Below are 19,508 nucleotides of genomic sequence, written 5' to 3'. Positions count from 1 at the left end.
TATTTCATAAACACGTTTCCACCGTGCGCCTCCAGTAACTATGACTGTTCTCGGTGTTTGCTCCATGGCCAAAGTAGAACCAGTTTCACTTGCATCTAAACCAAAACTTGTACTCTCTGATAGTATGACTTCCATTGGCCTTTTGTGTACTAACACCAATACACCATCAGTTCGAGTTGCAATATTCAAAGCAGAGTTAGAGGAAACTTATAGGGTACAGTTGTGGTGTTAAGCAAACTTAGAGAAAATTTAGAACACTAGGTTTAGCATCACCTTTTCACAAAGGAAGTAAAAAACTTTGCAGCAAGAATAGCAAACTCCAAGGTAGGTTTGTAGGTCTTGTTGCCTTTGTCAAGAACAACAGTAACAAATTTTGCTATTTCATTACCCTTTGCTCCATGGTATCCAAGAACTGTACAGGCCAACAAAAGTAGCAGACCTAAAACAGCTCTCCAAGTCATTGATCATGCTAAGTACTAGACAGCTACATCCTCTCATCACTAACCACAACTGCTTGGAATATTGAAACCTCTAAATATCCTAATATGAGATAATATCAACAACAGCATCAAAATATCCTAAATTGATTGCTAGTATTAAATCCAAGTACTGTCCAGATCACTCTAGATCACTCTTTCTAGAATGCTCCCCTCTGCACTCCAAAATTAATTTTCTGGGCTTCAATTCTCAAGATTCAAACTCATCTCACAAACAATTCAACCTACCAGATCTCCAAAAATAACACTAACACTTTTTTTTAAAAAAAAAAAGGGGGCAAACATCCCCAGCCTTCGTATAGGGTACATAAATTGTGCAATCTAGTTCAAAATTACGCACGCTATAAGAATTCATTCCAAGAGTCAAACCAGAAATGCACGAAACCAATAAAGCAAAGTGTGGTCACGAAATTGATCGTGCTAAGTACTAGACAGCTACATCCTCTCATCACTAACCACAACTGCTTGTTGAAACCTCTAAATATCCTAATATGAGATAATATCAACAACAGCATCGAAATATCCTAAATTGACTGCTAGTATTAAATCCAAGTACTGTCCAGATCACTCTAGATCACTCTTTCTAGAATGCTCCCCTCCACACAATCCAAAATTAATTTTCTGGGCTTCAATTCTCAAGATTAGAACTCATCTCACAAATAATTCAACCTACCAGATCTCCAAAGATAACACTAACACTTTTTTTTTAAAAAAAAGGGGGCAAACATCCCCAGCCTTCTTATAGGGTACATAAATTGTGCCATCTGGTTCAAAATTACGCACGCTATAAGAATTCATTCCAAGAGTCAAACCAGAAATGCACGGAACCAATAAAGCAAAGTGTGGTCATGAAATTAAACGTAGACTTTTTGTAAGACAAAAAAAATTCCTTTCAACGATCCCACAATTCAGGATCACTCCAACGATCACACAATTCAGACATCAAGTACTGCAGCAATTTCTTGTAGATACTGCATTCTATGATCTTGAAACTAGAGAACAATATTGTGATGAAAAGTAAAGTTACTTCAGCGACTAAAAGCAAAATTCCAGGCAATTAGCTCATATATACAAGTTCAATATTTCATAAACACGTTTCCACCGTGCGCCTCCAGTAACTATGACTGTTCTCGGTGTTTGCTCCATGGCCAAAGTAGAACCAGTTTCACTTGCATCTAAACCAAAACTTGTAGTCCATGATAGTATGACTTCCATTGGCCTTTTGTGTACTAACACCAATACACCATCAGTTCGAGTTGCAATATTCAAAGCAGAGTTAGAGGAAACTTATAGGGTACAGCTGTGGTGTTAAGCAAACTTAGAGAAAATTTAGAACACTAGGTTTAGCATCACCTTTTCACAAAGAAAGTAAAAAACTTTGCAGCAAGAATAGCAAACTCCAAAGTAGGTTTGTAGGTCTTGTTGGCTTTGTCAAGAACATCAGTAACAAATTTTGCTCTTCCATTACCCTTTGCTCCATGGTATCCAAGAACTGTACAGGCCGACAAAAGTAGCAGACCTAAAACAGCTCTCCAAATCATTGATCGTGCTAAGTACTAGACAGCTACATCCTCTCGTCACTAACCACAACTGCTTGGAATATTGAAACCTCTAAATATCCTAATATGAGATAATATCAACGACAGCATCAAAATATCCTAAATTGACTGCTAGTATTAAATCCAAGTACTGTCCAGATCACTCTAGATCACTCTTTCTAGAATGCTCCCCTCTACACTCCAAAATTAATTTTCTAGGCTTCAATTCTCAAGATTCGAACTCATCTCACAAACAATTCAAACTACAAGATCTCCAAAGATAACACTAACACTTTTTTTTAAAAAAAAAGGGGGGGCAAACATCCCCAGCCTTCTTATAGGGTACATAAATTGTGCCATCTGGTTCAAAATTACGCACGCTATAAGAATTCATTCCAAGAGTCAAACCAGAAATGCACGGAACCAATAAAGCAAAGTGTGGTCGCGAAATTAAACGTAGACTTTTTGCTAGACAAAAAAAATTCCTTTCAACGATCCCACAATTCAGGATCACTATAACGATCACACAATTCAGGCATTAAGTACTGCAACAATTTCTTGTAGATACTGCATTCTATGATCTTGAAACTAGAGAACAATATTGTGATGAAAAATAAAGTTACTTCAGCGACTAAAAGTAAAATTTCAGTCAATTAGCTCGTATATACAAGTTCAATATAAACACCTTTCCACCGGCAGACCCAACCTTCCGCCTCCGCCTCCGGCACGCCGAGCGCTTCGTCCCCTCTCTCCTTCTCGGCCACCTGATCGGGGACTCGAGCTACGCGGTCAAGAGCGAGGTGGACTGGGACGAGCGCATATACCTGGTGGGCGCCACCGCCGGATTGCTTCCCACCGACGAGAGCTTCCCTCCTAGCCCGGACGGCGAGCCCCTGACGCTGCAGAGATCCGTGTCGGCGCGCGATGGCCTCGTCCTCGTCCACAAGCCTCATGATGAACTACGCGTGTGCAACCTGGCCACCAGCCGCAGCCAGACCGTCCCTCGCGGCCCGAGTTCAGTGGCTACCACGTTCTGCTTGTCGGCGACGGCGAGGGTGGCGGCGCCGTTGACCGGCCTTTCCAAGTGGTCAAGGCGAGCCTGGTGTTCGAACGAAACCGCCGCTGCTACCTGCAGGTCCAAACCTTCTCGTCGGAGCTGGGCACGTGGGGCCCTTGCTTCCAGATCCAGACCCCTCAAATAGATGGGCATGCCTCTCAGGCACTAAAAGGCAGCAGGAATTATGTCGTCGGCAGCGCCGTGCACTGGCTGTGCCTGACGGACACCGCGGGCTACGTCCTCAAGCTCCGCGTCAGGGCGGCGGTGGCGCCACGGCTGACCGTGACGGAGCTCCCAGAGAGCTACCCGTACAACGGCGGGTGGCGGGTGAAGCATCTCTTGGCGACGATGGCCACCGGCGGGAGGCCGGCCGTGCTGGCGGGGGACATGGAGAAGATATCAGCTTGGGCGCAGTCGAAGCACGCGACGAGGTGGGCGTGGGATCAGCAGCCACAGCTGGTGATCGAGTACGAGGCTATCTCGCGGTTCCTGAGCAGTGTGGGCGGGGGGACTCGGCTGCAGGCGGCGTGGCCGACGGAGCAAGTTGAACTTGACTGGTTCGCCGAGAGGAGCGGCATCGTGCTCGTCAGGATGCATGACTGTTACTTCTTGTGGCTGGATCTGCAGTCCAAGGACATCGTGAGGTGCACCTCAGATCCTCGGATCAGGTACAGAACCATGTACTACCCCTGTGAGATGGATTTGTCGACGTGGGTGCCAACATTTAGCAGTAGCATTTAGCGAGCGCGTCCATTGTTTGTGTCCAAGAGACCAAGCTGCATGTAATTTCGCCGTTCCTTGTCACTGAAATGCTCGGGAACATGTTCTCGAGCTTCGCCTACTTGCCATCCACAGGTGCTAGCGGAGGGATCCTCATAGCTTGCAGAAGCCCTGACGTAGTTTGCTCGCCACGGCACGTTGGACAGTACTCTGTCACGGTCACCGTTGCAATGGGCATCGCCGTTGAGCCTTGGTGTCTAACGGTCGTTTACGGTCCGCAGCCTGACGCCGACAAGATCGACTTCCTCGATGAGCTTTGCTCGGTACAGGCATGCGTCATGCCCTCTTGGATGATCGCCGGGGACTTCAACCTCATCCTCGACGCCGTAGACAAGAACAACACTAACATCAATCGCTGGAACATGGGGAGATTCAGAAGATTCGTCGACGAGCTGCACCTGAAAGACGTGTATCTCCATGGGCGACGCTACACATGGAGCAATGAAAGAGCGACGCCAACAATGGAAAAACTAGACAGCATTCTAGTTACCGTCGACTGGGAGGCGAGGTTCCCATACTGCTTCTTACAGGCACTCTCGTCAGGCATCTCCGATCACTGCCCTTTGCACTTAGCTACTAACGCAGCGCTACATGTCAAGCGCCGTTTCCATTTTGAGGCATGGTGGCTGAAACTCCCCGGTTACATCTACGCGGTCACCAAGGGATGGACGTGCCCGCCAACGGTTACTGATCCATCCACCCGACTCCATGTAAAACTAAAGAACACAGCTAAAGAGCTCCAGAGCTGGAGTCAGCGCAACGTCAGGCAGATCAAGACACGACTACTTGTCGCCAAGACCATAATTTTGTGGCTTGACAGAGCTCAAGAGCAACGACAGCTCCTGCAAGACGAAATCCTTGTAAGACGAGACTTAAAGTGCAAAGTTATGGGCGTCCTCCTGGAGCGTACGATGGCACGGCTGCGTTCGCGAATGATCTACTTGAGAGACGGCGACGCCAACACTAGGTTGTTTCACATTCAATCTAGCCACCGTACGAAGAAGAAGTTCATAACAAAGTTGGAACATGAGGGCGGCGTGGCATTTACACAAGAGGATAAGGAAGATGTGCTCTACAACCACTTCAAAGGCATTATGGGCACGGCCGTACATCGGACGGATGCAATTGATCTCACAGCATTGGGCATCCAGCAGACAAACCTTGAGCAGTTGGAGGCGCCTTTCTCGGAAGATGAAATTTGGAACACAATCAAGACACTACCGGGTGAGAAATCACCGGGGCCAGACGGTTTCATCGCCGAGTTCTACAAGTCAGCATGGCCGGTGATCAAAACAGACATCCTGGCAGCTTTCAATGCCTTGTACAGAGGTAGTTGTGGACAGCTGCACCGCCTCAATGGAGCTCTCATCACGCTTCTGCCCAAAGGACCGGAAGCTACGAAGCCAAGCGACTACAGGCCGATCAGTCTTATTCGCAGCTTCGCAAAGCTAGTTGCAAAGCTCCTTGCCAATCGTCTGGCACCTCAGCTCGACCTTCTGATCGATGTCAATCAAAGCGCCTTCATCAAGAAACGCTCTATCCACGACAACTTCAAGTTTGTGGAGCAAGCTGCAAAAACTCTGCACCGCAAGAAGAAAGCTTCACTCCTGCTCAAGCTTGATATATCAAAGGCCTTCGATACTGTGTGCTGGCCTTTCTTGCTTCACGTGCTTCAAGCAATGGGATTTGGAAGCAAATGGCGTGACTGGATTGCAGCCTTGGTCTCCACGGATTCCACAAGAGTGTTGCTGAATGGAACCCCTGGACGACTGATTCACAACGCGAGGGGTTTAAGGCAAGGCGATCCTCTGTCCTCGATGCTTTTCATACTGCTCATGGAAGTCTTGCATCGCTTACTCAGGAAAGCAGTTCAGGAGGGAGTGCTAACTGCGCCTGCTGACCCAATCATCCATCACCAGTGCTCAATTTACGCAGATGATGTCATGCTGTTTGCAGCTCCACAAGTGCAGGACATGATAACAGTCAGAGAGATCTTGCAGTTCTTTGGGAATGCCTCTGGGCTGCACACAAACCTGCAGAAAAGCTTGGTTGCTCCAATAGCATGTTCTGAAGAGCAGATCCACCGAGTCAGGCACATTCTGCCAGCTCGAGTAGCTGAATTTCCAATCCACTATTTGGGCCTGCCTTTAACAGTTGGCCGTCTGAACAAATCTCATCTCCAACTCCTGATGGACAAAGTATCTGCTAGCATCCCAACGTGGAAAGCACCCTTGATGAATAAAGCTGGTAGACTAACCACAGTCAAAGTGGTCATGAGCTCTATCTGCACCCACACTCTGATTTCATTGAAGATTCCTGATTGGGTGTTCAAGGAAATAGATAAACGACGAAGGGGCTTCCTTTGGGCAGGAAAGGAGCAGGCTCAGGGTGGACAGTGCCTAGTAGCTTTTGGACCACAGCATGTAGACCAACTGAATTTGGGGGCCTTGGAATTCCTTACCTTCGTATTGCTTCCTTTGCACTAAGACTGAGATTGTTGTGGCTGCAAAGGACTGACTCCAACAGACCTTGGAAGCATATGCAACTGGACTTTGGACAGGATACAGTCCTTCAACAGATGTTTCACGCATCCATCGATGTTCAGTTGGGGGATGGGAATTTGGCACTATTTTGGACAGACAGATGGTTTGGGGAATCCTCTCCTTGCATTATTGCGCCAGAACTCTGTAAGCTGATCGGGCCAAAGATCAGGAAGGAAAGAACAGTGGCTGAGGCTCTTCGCCATAAACAATGGATTAGAGATATTGTCGGACGGGCTACAGTATCCGCAATATCACAGTACGTTGAGCTGTGGCATGCGGTGGACGGAATCCAGTTAACGACAGGGGTTGAGGACATTGTATCGTGGAGATGGAACCTCTCTGGAATCTACTCCGCGAGATCAGCCTATAGGGCATTTTTCCAAGGAGCAACGAAATTTGCTACAGCCAAGACCATTTGGAGAGCATGGGCACCTCTGAAAATAAAGTTCTTCATGTGGCCCGCGGTAAAGGATCGGTTGTGGACAGCTGACAGGAGGCATCGTCGGGGCCTACAAGATCAACATCTTGCGCATTGTGTGAGCAAGAACGGGAAACAGCTGCTCACATCTTCGCCAGATGTTCCTGTACTCTGCAGGTCTGGGAGGAGATCAGCTCATTTCTAAACATTCAGAATCATGCCCCAACGCAGGAAGTCTGTCTCATCGACTGGTGGCTGCACAAACGGAGCGGTCTGAATACCCTGAACAAGAGAGGATTGGACTCTGCGTTTATGCTAATCTCCTGGAAAATTTGGAAGGAACGTAACGATAGGGTCTTCAACAGATCGCCGGCAAAACAGCATGGACGGTTGGTTCGCGAAATCTCTGAACAAGCTCACCTATGGTGCAGCGCGGGTGCTAAGCACCTGTCCCTAGGTTGGCCGCCGTTAGTAGGAGTGCCGGGACAATAGCATCCCTTCTCTGAATTCGCTATTTGTCGTTTGGTTGTTCATCCCTTTGTATAATTGTTAAATAAGATAACCCGTGTGCGTGCATCCGGTTGGCCCATGTTGTAACTTAACTTTCTACCTCTTCTTAATACAAAGATACGTAGTTCTCCTACGTATTCTTAAAAAAAATTCAGTAGTTTGCTTCAATTCTGAGCCTCGCCTCGCAAGCATATCTTAATTCTTAATGTGTGCATCTTAATATGTTTGAAAACTATCGATCATGTACGACTTTGTTTTGAAAAAAAAAGCACAAATTATCGTTGAGAAAAACAAGATCATGAACGACTTTGTGGAGAGAGAGAATTTATAGCCATGGACCATGGTGGTGTTTACCTGATCTGTAGTATGATCGTAGCAAATTATAGCTGTCAAAAACAAGATAAACATCTTCACGCAAACTCCTTTTCCAACACAGAACTCGAACTCGGCTAGAATCCCTGATGGTCAACCAATGATCCATCACCTCTCTGTTTTCCATTCCACCCAGCCAGCTCACAACTAACATAGCTCATAGCTGAAGCACAGGGCCAGATACAGAGAAAATACCAATGGCGACAATCATGATATATGCTGTTCCAACTAAAGAGGGCACGAGTTTCGGTTTGACAACTGAGATTTCCGGCCAAACAGCGCTGGCAATCAGCAATCCTTCTCATTCATTGCTAGGTCCCAGAAAACCTTCCAGGGCATATTAGCATTACAAGAGGTTCCAGGAAGTTCCTCTACTTACAAAAAATAACACGACTTGCTACAAAAATTGGAAGTAGATTATGATGAAACTCTATGATGCACTTGCGCTGCTCCATTCAGTTCGGCATGCACCAACCCACGCCGAGAGATAGAAAGCAGTCATGAACTCATGATGAGCCACCAAATACCTGCAATAATACCATGAGGTGTGTCAGAACACTGGTGAAGACAAGAAATTTTGAGGTGAATTTCCATGAGGGCTGCAACTTACTCCAGCTAAAATGTCTTTTGAAAGCTTCGATTTAGTTTTGGCGTCCGTCTCCCCAACTGGTTTCTTCTGAGGAATTGGACGAGCGGTTCTTGTTTCAAGGACATTACTGGGTTCTGCTCCTTCTGTCTTCTGCTTCTGTTGAGGATATCAAGTTTATAAGACATGAGGGCGAGTCACAGGAGTTTGTCATTGGCAATTACATTCTCTAGCTTGGGGAAGGCGATTTGATCACAGGTTTTTAAGACTTCATTAAGTAAACTCAGCCATAAAGAGCATAAAACAGGAAAAGAATCCCCATCAATTCGACCACAATCCATACAACAATGAGATCAGATCTTTTAGGTACCATTGGCGATTGTTCCTTTGTTGATTAAATAATACAGAATCAATGAGAAAAATCCTCCAATGGGAGTATGGAGCAAGGACCACCATGAATAATTAGTGCCAACAGATAAACAGCAACACAAGAAATTTTTAATATACTATAAGCATGCCGAGTGACGAACCTTTTTCCTGCGCTCTTGAATATGTTTCAATGCATGAGACTTTTGAACGTTGGACAGGTAGTGATCACGTTGTTTCTTTGCTGCTGCTATCTCCAAGGTTAATTTCTGCTCTCTGATGTGAGTTTTCTCAGCTGCATTATATTCAAAGGATTAGACAACCTAGACTAGATTTTTTTTTGAAATTATTAAGCACTTCAGCATAAGTTTATATAAGTTTTGTAGTTTGCACTTTTCACATACCCGTTTCACCAACCAGATCATCCCATTTGAACTTCCTGAGATACTTAATGTTCCAAATGTCATAATAAAATGAAGACCTCTTCTTCCCACCTAATAAAGTACAACATTAGAAAAGATTATTGTCCAGAATGGTGAACAAAAATAAAATGAGGGGCCACGAAGCTAAGGGATTAAGAGGATAAATAATTTCCCATGGTTCTGCATGGACATCTAACATCTGATAATAGCACAGAAGAATAAAATGGAAATGAGAACACACCTATTTGTTCACCGTTAAGCAGATTAGCCACTCTCTTGGCAACACTTTTCTTTGCAAATTCAATCCACCTAAAAGATTTTGGTAGCAGAATGAGTACATACAAATAATGAACAGAGCAATAGAAAATGCTTGCAGGCTTCAGTAAAACTGTCCACAAATGTAATAAAGCTGGTGCTGATATGAATATGCATATGTTTTGACTTCTAGAGTGACATTTCAGATGAGAACCGCAAAGCTCTCCAAAGCAGTGCAGCTCTCCTTTATTTATCCCCCAAACATACCCTTCGGTGTAAGCCTTTGCTTTAACAATAGCATGCTTGCGATGACCTTGACCTGAGGGATGAACATGACATTATTAGTATATAAGAGAATGTGTTAATCAACAAAAATTGTAAAACTAACATGGTGGTTTTTCAGTTCATAACTCTCCAATATTGAAATACTAATATAATATGTTACATAAATAGCAAAAGAGCAGTAGTGTTTTTTCTTTCTTCAATAGCAACACTCAGATTCTAACACATGACAGAAAGAAAAAATAAATCAGGGTCACCAAGTAATAGCAGAGTATTGTTGTGGCAGCATGCACCTCACTTATGACTGACTAACATCACACAAGGAGATACTGCAATTGACCTTCTCGCTCTCGAGAACTATATTTTCACAAATGCAAGCAGCAGAAGCAAAGCTTAGCACAATGAGCATCCTTCAGTCAAGCAGACACGACTTGCCACAGTGAACTCAAAAAAAAAAGACATGCATAGTGTGAGTATATCTACTAACTGGATCAGTCAATGGAAGCATACTGACTATGAACAGCATTTTTTATCTACTGGGCACATTAAGCTCCTGAAATTGGCACTGCGCTCTGCAGCTATCCCACCAAAATTAGCAGCAATCCCACACGCGAGCGTCGATTCCGCGGATTGATTACCTTCGGGCACGAGGTAAATCCTGAGCACCTCGCCGTACTTGGAGAGCATCTGGCGGATGTGCGACGGGTTCATGTGCGGCGGGACGCGGCTGAGGTAGCACACCCCGCGCTTGCCGAACCCGCCCAGGCTCTTCCCCAGCAGCTTCCTCTTACCCCCTACTCCCACTACTCCTTCCTCGTCTTCGCTTCCAAGGCCTTGCTCGTCCAGCTCCTCATCCAGGAAGTCATCTTCCTCCTCATCCGTGAACTGGTCCCTCTCCGTGGGACCCGCCATGGTAACTGGCTCAGGCGGCAACCGACAGGGTAGAGAAGGCCTGTGGGTGCGCCTGTGGCGGCGGCCGCCCTAAGTGCGGGGGCGATGCGACCTGGACGGCGGGTGGCAGAGGTGCGCGGTGGGAACGGCGGCGTGGGCGTGGGTGTGGAATGGCGGCGATGGGTGGGTTTCGGCTTTCGGGAGGGTTCGGTAGCCAGAGGAGAACGACGGAAACAACTTGTTGGGCCGTGTGGGCTGCAGCATAGGAGGCGTCGGATGATGGATGGAGATAGGCCTGCCACTGCGGAAATCCTATCCATCTTCGTAGGTATTTAAGATTCGAGCAAGGGAATGAGGTCCGTTAGATGTATTAAACCTCCTGCCTGTGCCGCCGCCCCCGCGCGGGGCCCGTGCTGCCACCGCGGTCAGCACCGCAGCCACCCACCGCCGACGTGGCCGCCGCAGCCGCCTCTGTTGGCGTCGTCGCGGCCCGCCGCCCGCGCCGCCTCGACCCACGCACAGGCTCGCCCGGTCGTCGGAGCCGGGGAAGGAGGCGCGACCGACGGCGAAAAAATCAGGAATTTTTTAAAAAAATGTTGAAACAATTAAAAATATTGGATCAACTTTTCTTGAAAAAATGTTGATGCAATTTTTTTCAAAAAATGTTGGATTTAACTTTTTCTAAAGAAATGTTGGCTCAGCTTTTCCGAATAAACTTTGGTTCAACTTTTTTTCAAAGAAATGTTCAAATTTTTGAAAAAATTATTGGTCCAACTTTTTTGAAAAATATTGGATAACATTTTTTATCCAATATTTTTTCAGTGGACCATTATAAAATGGGAGGGTTGGGGAAGAAAGTGAGGAAGAAGAAGATAAGGTTAAGATGGACTTTGGTGGGCTGGAAGTTTCAACTCCTATCTATCTTCAAAATGTTGAGCTAGGTTCTAGGAGATGTTGAAATAATTCTCTCAAAATGTTGAGATAGCTCGTACCAAATGTTGAAGTTAGTATTTTTCAAAATGTTGATGCGAGTTTCTAAAAAATGTTGAATCCACCCCTGTAAATGTTGATCCTGTAGTTTTTAGGAAATGTTGGATCTATATTCTGAAAATGTTGAATTTAAACAACAAATTTTAGGCCTAATGCGCTATATGCATGTATGTTTTGGGCTTCCGCACAACGTTATTAGGCTTCAAAGGCAGATTATATTGCTTATCTGGCTTCCGTTTGCTATACAGGAGCCCCCGCTGTAAGGTGTGTCTTGGCTGGCTGAGCCTACAGGGACAAATAGTCAATAGGAAATCAAATGCTCGGTGATTTGCCTTTTTTTAAAAGAAAAAAGGCATCCAGGACGATTACAATAGGGGACTGCAAACGTTTCCTTAGGATGCAAGTACGAAACTGGATAGTTGGTGATGATCAGGACAGAGCATACTTTAGTCTAGTACGTAATATGCATCAGTGCATGATGCATTTCTAGCAACACTCACCCACCGCATTGCTATCGTCATTTGCAGCAGTGTCCTCACCCTACATTGCAACTCTAAGTTCCTTTCGGCCGTTGCACGTCCATTTCATGTAACCTGTTTGGGTCAGTGAGTTACCCCTAACGTTCCCACATTGTTTGGGGAGGGTATGGATTACCAACCAACCTCCGCTCGCCGTCGTCCACCTTCTCACGTCCTCCCGCGTCTCGCCCTCGATGACCAGCATGCCGTCCTTCCCCAGCCCGGTGCTCGCCTGCTCGGCACCTCGAACAGTCGAACGTCATCCTTGACCGCTCCTCATGCTCGTCCTCGCGCACCTTCCCCTACAGCAGCCGCAACAGCGACGGCGGACGGCGCCAGGCGCTCCAGCGGGCGGTTCAGGGTCTTCGCAACCTGCGACCGCGCGCTCCTGAGGCCTGCATGCTCGTTGGCATCACTCGCCGTCGCCGGCGTCCATGACGGCAAGGAACACGCAGCAATGTTAATGGCAGCTTGGGCTTAAGCAAGTGCGGTTCGTTGCGTCCTCGTCGAAGCTTTGGCAGAGCATGACGGCTGCTTCTTCGCGCGCAGTGATGAGCCGCTGCCGCTCTCGAAGCCTAGCAACAGCAACCTCCCCGGCCGCTGCAACGATGTCGTTGCATCGTTGGCGAGGTTCCCCGTTGGGTTATCCACACCCGTTGGACATTACCCTTTTGATTTGGGGATGGTTGATTAGCGGGCATAGGTATGGGTAACCCATGGGAACTGTTCCCCAACGGCATCGCTAGTTACCCCCGGCAAGCAAGAGCTTTTGATGCCCACCACGGCCGGACTGATCAGTTGAGAACGATGTGGCGCGCCTGCTAGATTCCTGCTGTTTCGTCGATACAGCACCCTGACGTGTGAGCGATCAGATTAGATGCATACTCCATGCATGTTAGGTTCAGTTCGATTATTACTCTCGGACGGGCACTAGGTTCGATCCGGGTGCAAGCAAGAACTGATCATCGAAAACACGTCGACATGCCTGTCAACTGTTGCTCAGGCTGGACGCCCAGCTTAATCCCAACAATAATCAACAATGCATTCTTCTGATTTACTACTCGATAAAAGCACTGATGTAACAGCAGGTGAATCATTACCAGTACACGATCAGCTGCAGATGCATAACAGCACAACGCTCGCACCACTGCGACATCGTACTCATCATCAGCATGCTGCTAGTTCATCGATTACTGAAGTGCATGCCGGCACGCGCTAATTTCAGAAAGACTGAGCTCCCAGATCGAGCAACTGATGATATCGACCACCACAGACTCATATAGCTCACGCACGTTGAGCAACAACCGATCAGATTACCAGAGCAAGGCGAGAGCGATCAGCTGCAGGACGAGGCCAGCGAGCTGCCAGGCCACGGAGCTAGCTCTCCTGATCATGTCGTAGCAGCTCCAGGTGTCCAGCACGTAGTTGATGTGGATGAGGAGGAGGGCGAAGATCACCAGGTGCGAGGCGAAGCCCGCCAGGACCGCGAGGACGGAGACCGCCCGCCGCGCTTCCCCCCAGCTCCCGAGCGGCGGCGCCAGCGCCAGCGCCAGCGCCGCCGCGGCCACCTGCACCGCGCTGCTCCACAGCAACCAGAGCGGGAGCGCGGCGGCCAGCGCCGGCGCGGTCGGCACCTGGAAGTGCACGTGCATCCAGGATCGTGTGCGTTAAATTGCTCAGTTTATCGTCCAACAAAACATGATGCACGGATTTGTTCTCGCAAAAGTAAGAGAGACGATTCGTGGAATTGACGACGAACGAACCTGGATGTAGCTGGGGGTGCTGCTGATGGCGCGGCGGGCGTACGCGGCGAAGACGCAGCCGCTGATGAGCGTCGTCCAGAGCACCGTCCGGCGAGACAAGGTCGCGAAAGGGCGCATGGCCGCTGCCAACCCGATCGCTCCAAAAGAGCTGTGCGCGGCTTCCTCTGAGGGAGTGGCGAGTGTCAACAGCTGAAGCAGAGGCAGGTTCAGTTCAGGAAGAGCCACCTGTGCGGAACTATGGATCCCAAGTGAAATGAGATGACTCGACCACTGATGTGCTTGCTGCTGCTATATATAGAGAGAGAGAAAGAGGGAGCTGGTAAACTGAAGATCATTTTGATGGTGCTCTAAGCTCTTTTTCTGAATATTGAGGATACTCGTCGCGTCCACTGGCTGGGGAAAATCACGGATTTACCTCAAACAGATTCAGTAACTTGCGTCGGTAATTCGTTTTCTTTTTCAGGGTCAGTAATTAAGTTCTTATTTCTACGTACATGTGTACTTGGTAGTTATTAGATCCCAGAGAACACATGAGGTTACTGTGACTCTGAGAATGGATGGGAACATGTACTGTTTGGTGATCACACAGTACAAGGTGAAGCACGCTGTTCGAATGCTGCGTACATTCAGATCTTGGCACCTTCGAAAAGTACATATCGTTTGTTGATCATCATGGTCGCCATCATCTACTTTGATCTTGCACCTTTGGCCTTTGGGTCAGCGAACACTATTTGGAGCGATTTGTCTGTCGACACGGCGCTTCAGGTTGAGGACGATCAATAATACAGCATCAGGTCCAGCCATAGCCCAGCTATGTATCTGTTATTAGGTCCAAGAAATGCAAAACGTCATTAAGGCATGCATGCATTTCTAGCAACACTCACCTACTGCATTCCTATTAACAGTTACTGTCCCTGTCTACACATTTCAAACCATTTGCAGTAGGTGATTTCTATATCAGTTCCACCACGCAATTTCAGTTTCTTCAGCCGTTGCATGTCCATTTCATGCGGTGACTTCAGGTCCCTGACGGCCTGCAGCAGGGGTTTGGTTCAGTGATCAAGTTGGGAAATGGGATCAATCATCGATGGCGCACAAGGCCACAACCGCTACTTGAGGCAATAGGTCGATGGAGCAGTTGGAAATCGAGAAGCATCGCAGTTCAGTGGTAGATGTATGCACCGCAACATGGTAGATCTATCTATCAGCATTGTGTGCTTGTTTGACAGATCGGTGAGCTGCAGTTTTTTCAGAGTGGCAGTATTGTGTGCCTGTTTGACCGATTGGTTAGCTCCAGTTTTTTTTTCAAGGTGTATTCTGCTGGTACAGCGTGACCACAATAAGCAGATCCTCGTCCACATGATCACATACAGTCATAGAATAAACATATGTTGCCTGTAAATGTATAACTCAAATCCCAACTTGGTGGGCATCAGAGAGTTGGAATAAATGAACACAATCACACGGGCATATTGAGGAAAATATCAGCCTGATCAGCATCAGTTGGCACCGAATACCACATCATCATTCCCACAACTATGATATTGTAGACAGAAAGCAGTAACCGTAAGCACGTTTCTCATCCTCATTCAAAACTAGCATTGCAAAGAAAACTGTTGTACTTTAGACACAGCAGATGTTTCACCGCCCAGCAGTTCGACTATTCTTAAGACAAACGGATATTCAAAAACCTGGCAGCACTCAACAATAGACTCAAGACTGACATTTCTATAGCAGAGTAACTAAAAGGGATAAGAGCTCGCATCCCACGAGAAACTTGAGCGCTTGTCGTCGCAACCAATCCCAGGTCCAAGACCCCAGCAGCAAATTTGGTGCACAGTAACTGGGATTCTAGATCTTGTTGAAGGCAACAATGTCGCAACTCTGGACATACTCGTTGATGGGCTCCACCGTAAGATGGTCCTCAATAAGACTGTCAACAGACACGAGATCGTCCACGATGGTCAACATGACGGTCATCTTCTTGATGCCATAACCAACGGGCACAAGCTTGGCTGCAATATACAAGTGTGTTAATCTTATGTCACAGACAAATCAATTAGCTAAGATATGGTGGCAGAAAGATAGGAGACACAAGTTCCTTACATGCTCCCCAGGTGAGACCCTCCATCTGGACACTGCGAACAGCCTCCTCAAGCTTCTTCATGTCAGTTTCATCATCCCACGGCTTCACGTCCATAAGGACAGAGGACTTGCCACCTGCATAGATATGTATAAGCACATGTGCAAGCAATGCATAGCAGAACTGAAAAGACCTGAATGCAAAACTAAACTAAGCAGTGGCAGGATTGCCCAGTAATTTTAGTAAACAATGTAGGCTAACACTCCAGACGAAAATTATGCATACTTTCTTTCTTCTTGGTGGAGGCCTTGGCAGCCGCACGCTCATCTGCAGCCTTCTTGTCCTCCTCGGTTTCATCACCGAAAAGATCCAAGTCATCATCATCCTCCTCCTGCAGAGAATAAAAAGAATATAATTTAACACAAATCAACTCAGCAGCATCATATAAGGTAACATGAGGAGATTCGTTCCTATGATAGATTCTACTACAGTACTACTGTTTTCAGTTAGTTAGCAGGTTTGCAGACGGATATAGTGACATGACAAATGAACATGGACATGGCGTGTACACAACTATGTAACTGATGAAGAGATATAACCAATACAATTTACAGAAACCATGTTGGTATAGCACCAGATATAAAAGCACAATGAATTATAAAGCGTACAGTTCTAAATCAAATAGAGCAGAGATGTTCAATTGCTCAACCAGCATAAGTAAAAGATGACAGAAACAAAAGAAGGGGCCGTATGGAGGAGGATGGGAAGAACAAACCTTGGCAGCCTCAGCCGCAGGAGCAGCTGCTGCAGAAGCCAATCCCGCTCCAGGCAGATTCACACCAACAGCCTTGCCAGGGAATCTACAACCAGTGAAACACATCAACAACTATCCAAGCAAATCCAGGGCCACTTACAGCATCTACCCAGCTACAGCAGACAGCACAAACATAGAGGACAAGTAGCAACATCACTAAAAATCGCACCTTGAGGCGAGTGCCGTGGAAACGGTCTCGTACCAGCGCGCAGCATTGGGGAACTCAGCACCAGGCTTCGACGGCACCGCCGCGAACACCTTAACGTCGTCCTTGCTGATCGCATCTCTGCGGAAGTAGCACAAACAACATAAGCAACACACAGCGCGGTCGAAATCACCTGAGATTTGCTAAATATGAAGCGAAAACAACAAGAACTCTTATCACAGACATCATCCGTGCATCGCAACCCAGCTAGAATCCAGGCAATTAAGCGCAAATCACTACCAATCGACAGATCTAATCAGCTAGAACAAGTGTAACAGCGCGGAATCGGGCTCACCCGGAGACGTATGCCTTGCCGGCGAGGTGCGCCTCGAGGGCCTTGAGGCCGTCGGCGGTGTGAAGGTCGGAGAAAGTCGCGGCCATCGGATCCGGCGAGGACTACGTCGGCTGCGACTTCTCGAGGGGGGGTGAGGACCGGCGGCGGCGGCTAAAATCCCAAACCCTAGAGATGGAGGAGAGGAGGCCGAGTTGCGAGCCCCGCTTATTTATATCTGGCGGCGCGGGTGCGGGTGGGGCCCGCGTGACAGTCTCCCCAACGAGCCGGACACCCGTGTGATCAGGCATCTATGGCGAGGATATTCCGGGGCGGAATGGAGACCGTACGGGCCGTCGGATCGGATCTTCGATCTACGGACGGCTCAGATCCTCCCCTCCCTTTGGATAGCGCCTTCGTCTTCTCCAGCTGCAACAACAGCAAGGCCCATCTCATCTTCTCCGGCGCCGTCCCGTCTTGCTTCACAGTCCACACCCATGACGTCGCTCGCCATCCCGGCCTTGCACTCGGTAGGCACCAAGATCACCAGCACCACGATCACGAAGCCCTGGCAGCGCGCTTGCCAATGCGCTTGCGTGTCCGGTAGCCATGGAGCGGAGCTGCAGGTTCTGGCCGCGGAGGCTGAGCAGGCGGCGGTCAGCGAGGCGCCAAGGTTCAGGTGGGACGCGTTTGGGTCCGAGCTGTCGGAGTCACAGGAGCGGGCGGTTCGAGGTCTGTCTCCGAAGCTGTCCAACCGCTGCAAGGCCCTGATGACGCGGGTGGTGTGCCTGTCCCCCGGGGATCAGAACCTTGGTCCGTTGCTCGCGTACTGGGTGAAGGCCATGAAGCCCAAGAGGGCGGATTGGTTGCTGGTTCTCAAGGAGCTGAAGGAAACGGAGAGCCCCTTGCTTACTGAGGTCAGTAACAATGAGCATATCTCATTCTGACTGTTAAATGTCTGAACTTCTGAAACTCGTCTGCTGTTCTATGCTTCATGTTGTTAGGGGGTGCTTGTTGAAGTTCTGATACAACTATGAAATAATCATTTTCCATGTTTTCAAATAGTTGATTTGAACAGTTGGTTGTACATCGCTCGTAGTCATAGATAATGAATGTAGATGTTTGGTGTTGCGTTTGGATCAAATGTTCTCAACTTGCTGCTGTTCTTGGTAGAAGACTTGAAACGGTCACTATTGCCACAATTATTGCCCTCAAACCTCTTGACTGATCATTATTTTCTGACTTCTCCTTTCTAACGTGTTAACAGTTTACTCTGTTAGCATCACGCTTATGATCCATGTAAATTTATGTTCGTTAGGTATTGGAGTATGCATTGCTGGAAAATTCATTTGAAGCAAATGTTCGCGACTACACCAAGTTGATCCACATTTATGGCAAGCAGAAGCTACTGCAGAAAGCTGAGGATACATTTCATGCCATGAAAGGCAGAGGTTTCGCTTGCGATCAGGTCATGCTGACTGCAATGATGGACATGTACTCCAAGGCTGGAGATCTCACCCGTGCAAAGGAAATATTTGGAGAAATTATCTTGCTTGGCCTCCCGCTGGATAAGCGTGCATATGGTTCAATGATCATGGCATATATCAGGGCTGACATGCTGGACAAAGCAGAAGAGTTAATCAAAGAAATGGAGGATCAGCAGATCTTCGCAGGAAAGGAGGTCTACAAGGCGCTGCTGAGAGCCTTTTCATACAAAGGCGATTCAGATGGGGCACAGCGGATTTTCGATGCCATACAGTTTGCAGGGATAGTGCCTGACACGAAACTGTGTGCTCTCCTGGTGAATGCTTACTGTCTGTCCAATAGAATGGCAGAAGCTGTTTGTGTGATTCGAAATATGAGAAGTGCAGGAGTGACACCTTGCGACAAATGCATTGCCTTGGTACTGGGTGCTTATGAGAAGGTGGACATGCTAGAAACAGCACTTGGATTTTTGACCGAGCTTGAAGAAAACGGGATTGCAATTGGCCAAGAGCCCTCTCAGTTGCTTGCTGTGTGGTTCAGAAGGCTTGGGGTAGTTCATGAAGTCGAACAGGTTCTGAAGGAGAGCTCTCAGAAGACATGACGACCAAGCAAACAGTTGCAGTATCGGTGGAACAGAGGTGATCTGCTAGTAGAATTCTCTGGAGACGGAGGCGTGTGACAACTGACAACTGATGTTCTCCTTTTATTTTGAACCGCTGACAATGTATTGCCAAGGAAACACTAGTCAGTATGTAAAGAAAATTCAGCTATGCAATTAATAAATTTAATTTTATTGCCAACACCACTGCACCAACAAAATAAGAGAATACATCTATATATATTCAGGTATTTCCATCATATC

At 47.5% G+C, this 19,508-nt stretch overlaps 3 protein-coding genes across 3 annotated transcripts; 1 reads left to right on the top strand and 2 right to left on the bottom strand.

Moving 5' to 3' along the window:
- Nucleotides 1–7,903: 7,903 nt before the first annotated feature.
- Nucleotides 7,904–10,790, bottom strand: LOC101780073 (pre-rRNA-processing protein ESF2). Its single transcript, XM_004958543.4, has 7 exons — nt 10,265–10,790; nt 9,612–9,663; nt 9,331–9,398; nt 9,072–9,161; nt 8,832–8,962; nt 8,326–8,460; nt 7,904–8,242 (listed from the first exon to the last, which is right to left on the bottom strand). Exons 1-7 carry the CDS (start codon nt 10,536–10,538, stop codon nt 8,222–8,224), a joined length of 771 nt encoding a protein of 256 aa, XP_004958600.1. The 5' UTR covers nt 10,539–10,790; the 3' UTR covers nt 7,904–8,221.
- Nucleotides 10,791–15,309: 4,519 nt separating this feature from the next.
- Nucleotides 15,310–17,363, bottom strand: LOC101779419 (elongation factor 1-beta). Its single transcript, XM_004958541.3, has 6 exons — nt 17,186–17,363; nt 16,855–16,971; nt 16,647–16,731; nt 16,157–16,262; nt 15,895–16,008; nt 15,310–15,803 (listed from the first exon to the last, which is right to left on the bottom strand). Exons 1-6 carry the CDS (start codon nt 17,269–17,271, stop codon nt 15,640–15,642), a joined length of 672 nt encoding a protein of 223 aa, XP_004958598.1. The 5' UTR covers nt 17,272–17,363; the 3' UTR covers nt 15,310–15,639.
- Nucleotides 17,364–17,606: 243 nt separating this feature from the next.
- LOC101779010 (pentatricopeptide repeat-containing protein At1g01970) lies at nt 17,607–19,446 on the top strand. The gene is given in 3 exon segments (XM_012844110.3): nt 17,607–18,078; nt 18,480–19,227; nt 19,230–19,446. Coding segments are annotated over 3 exon segments (1,227 nt in total). The 5' UTR covers nt 17,607–17,658; the 3' UTR covers nt 19,289–19,446.
- Nucleotides 19,447–19,508: the final 62 nt, after the last annotated feature.

Source organism: Setaria italica, chromosome II, assembly GCF_000263155.2.
Source record: "Setaria italica strain Yugu1 chromosome II, Setaria_italica_v2.0, whole genome shotgun sequence".
In the NCBI taxonomy this organism is placed as follows: domain Eukaryota; kingdom Viridiplantae; phylum Streptophyta; class Magnoliopsida; order Poales; family Poaceae; genus Setaria; species Setaria italica.
Note: the sequence above shows the minus strand (reverse complement) of the source record. Positions and strands in the feature narration are given on the sequence as shown.

Bases quoted from the DNA above. Each gene is read 5' to 3' on its own strand.
- LOC101780073 (XM_004958543.4), bottom strand. From the start codon at position 10,538: ATGGCGGGTCCCACGGAGAGGGACCAGTTCACGGATGAGGAGGAAGAT. The intron at 9,399-9,611 runs GTATGTTTGGGG...AAAATCTTTTAG, and splicing joins GCAAAGGCTTACACCGAAGG to GTGGATTGAATTTGCAAAGA. The intron at 8,461-8,831 runs GTTCGTCACTCG...TATCCTCAACAG, and splicing joins TTCAAGAGCGCAGGAAAAAG to AAGCAGAAGACAGAAGGAGC.
- LOC101779419 (XM_004958541.3), bottom strand. From the start codon at position 17,271: ATGGCCGCGACTTTCTCCGACCTTCACACCGCCGACGGCCTCAAGGCC. The intron at 16,972-17,185 runs GTGAGCCCGATT...CTACTTCCGCAG, and splicing joins GGCAAGGCATACGTCTCCGG to AGATGCGATCAGCAAGGACG. The intron at 15,804-15,894 runs GTAAGGAACTTG...TGTATATTGCAG, and splicing joins GGGTCTCACCTGGGGAGCAT to CCAAGCTTGTGCCCGTTGGT.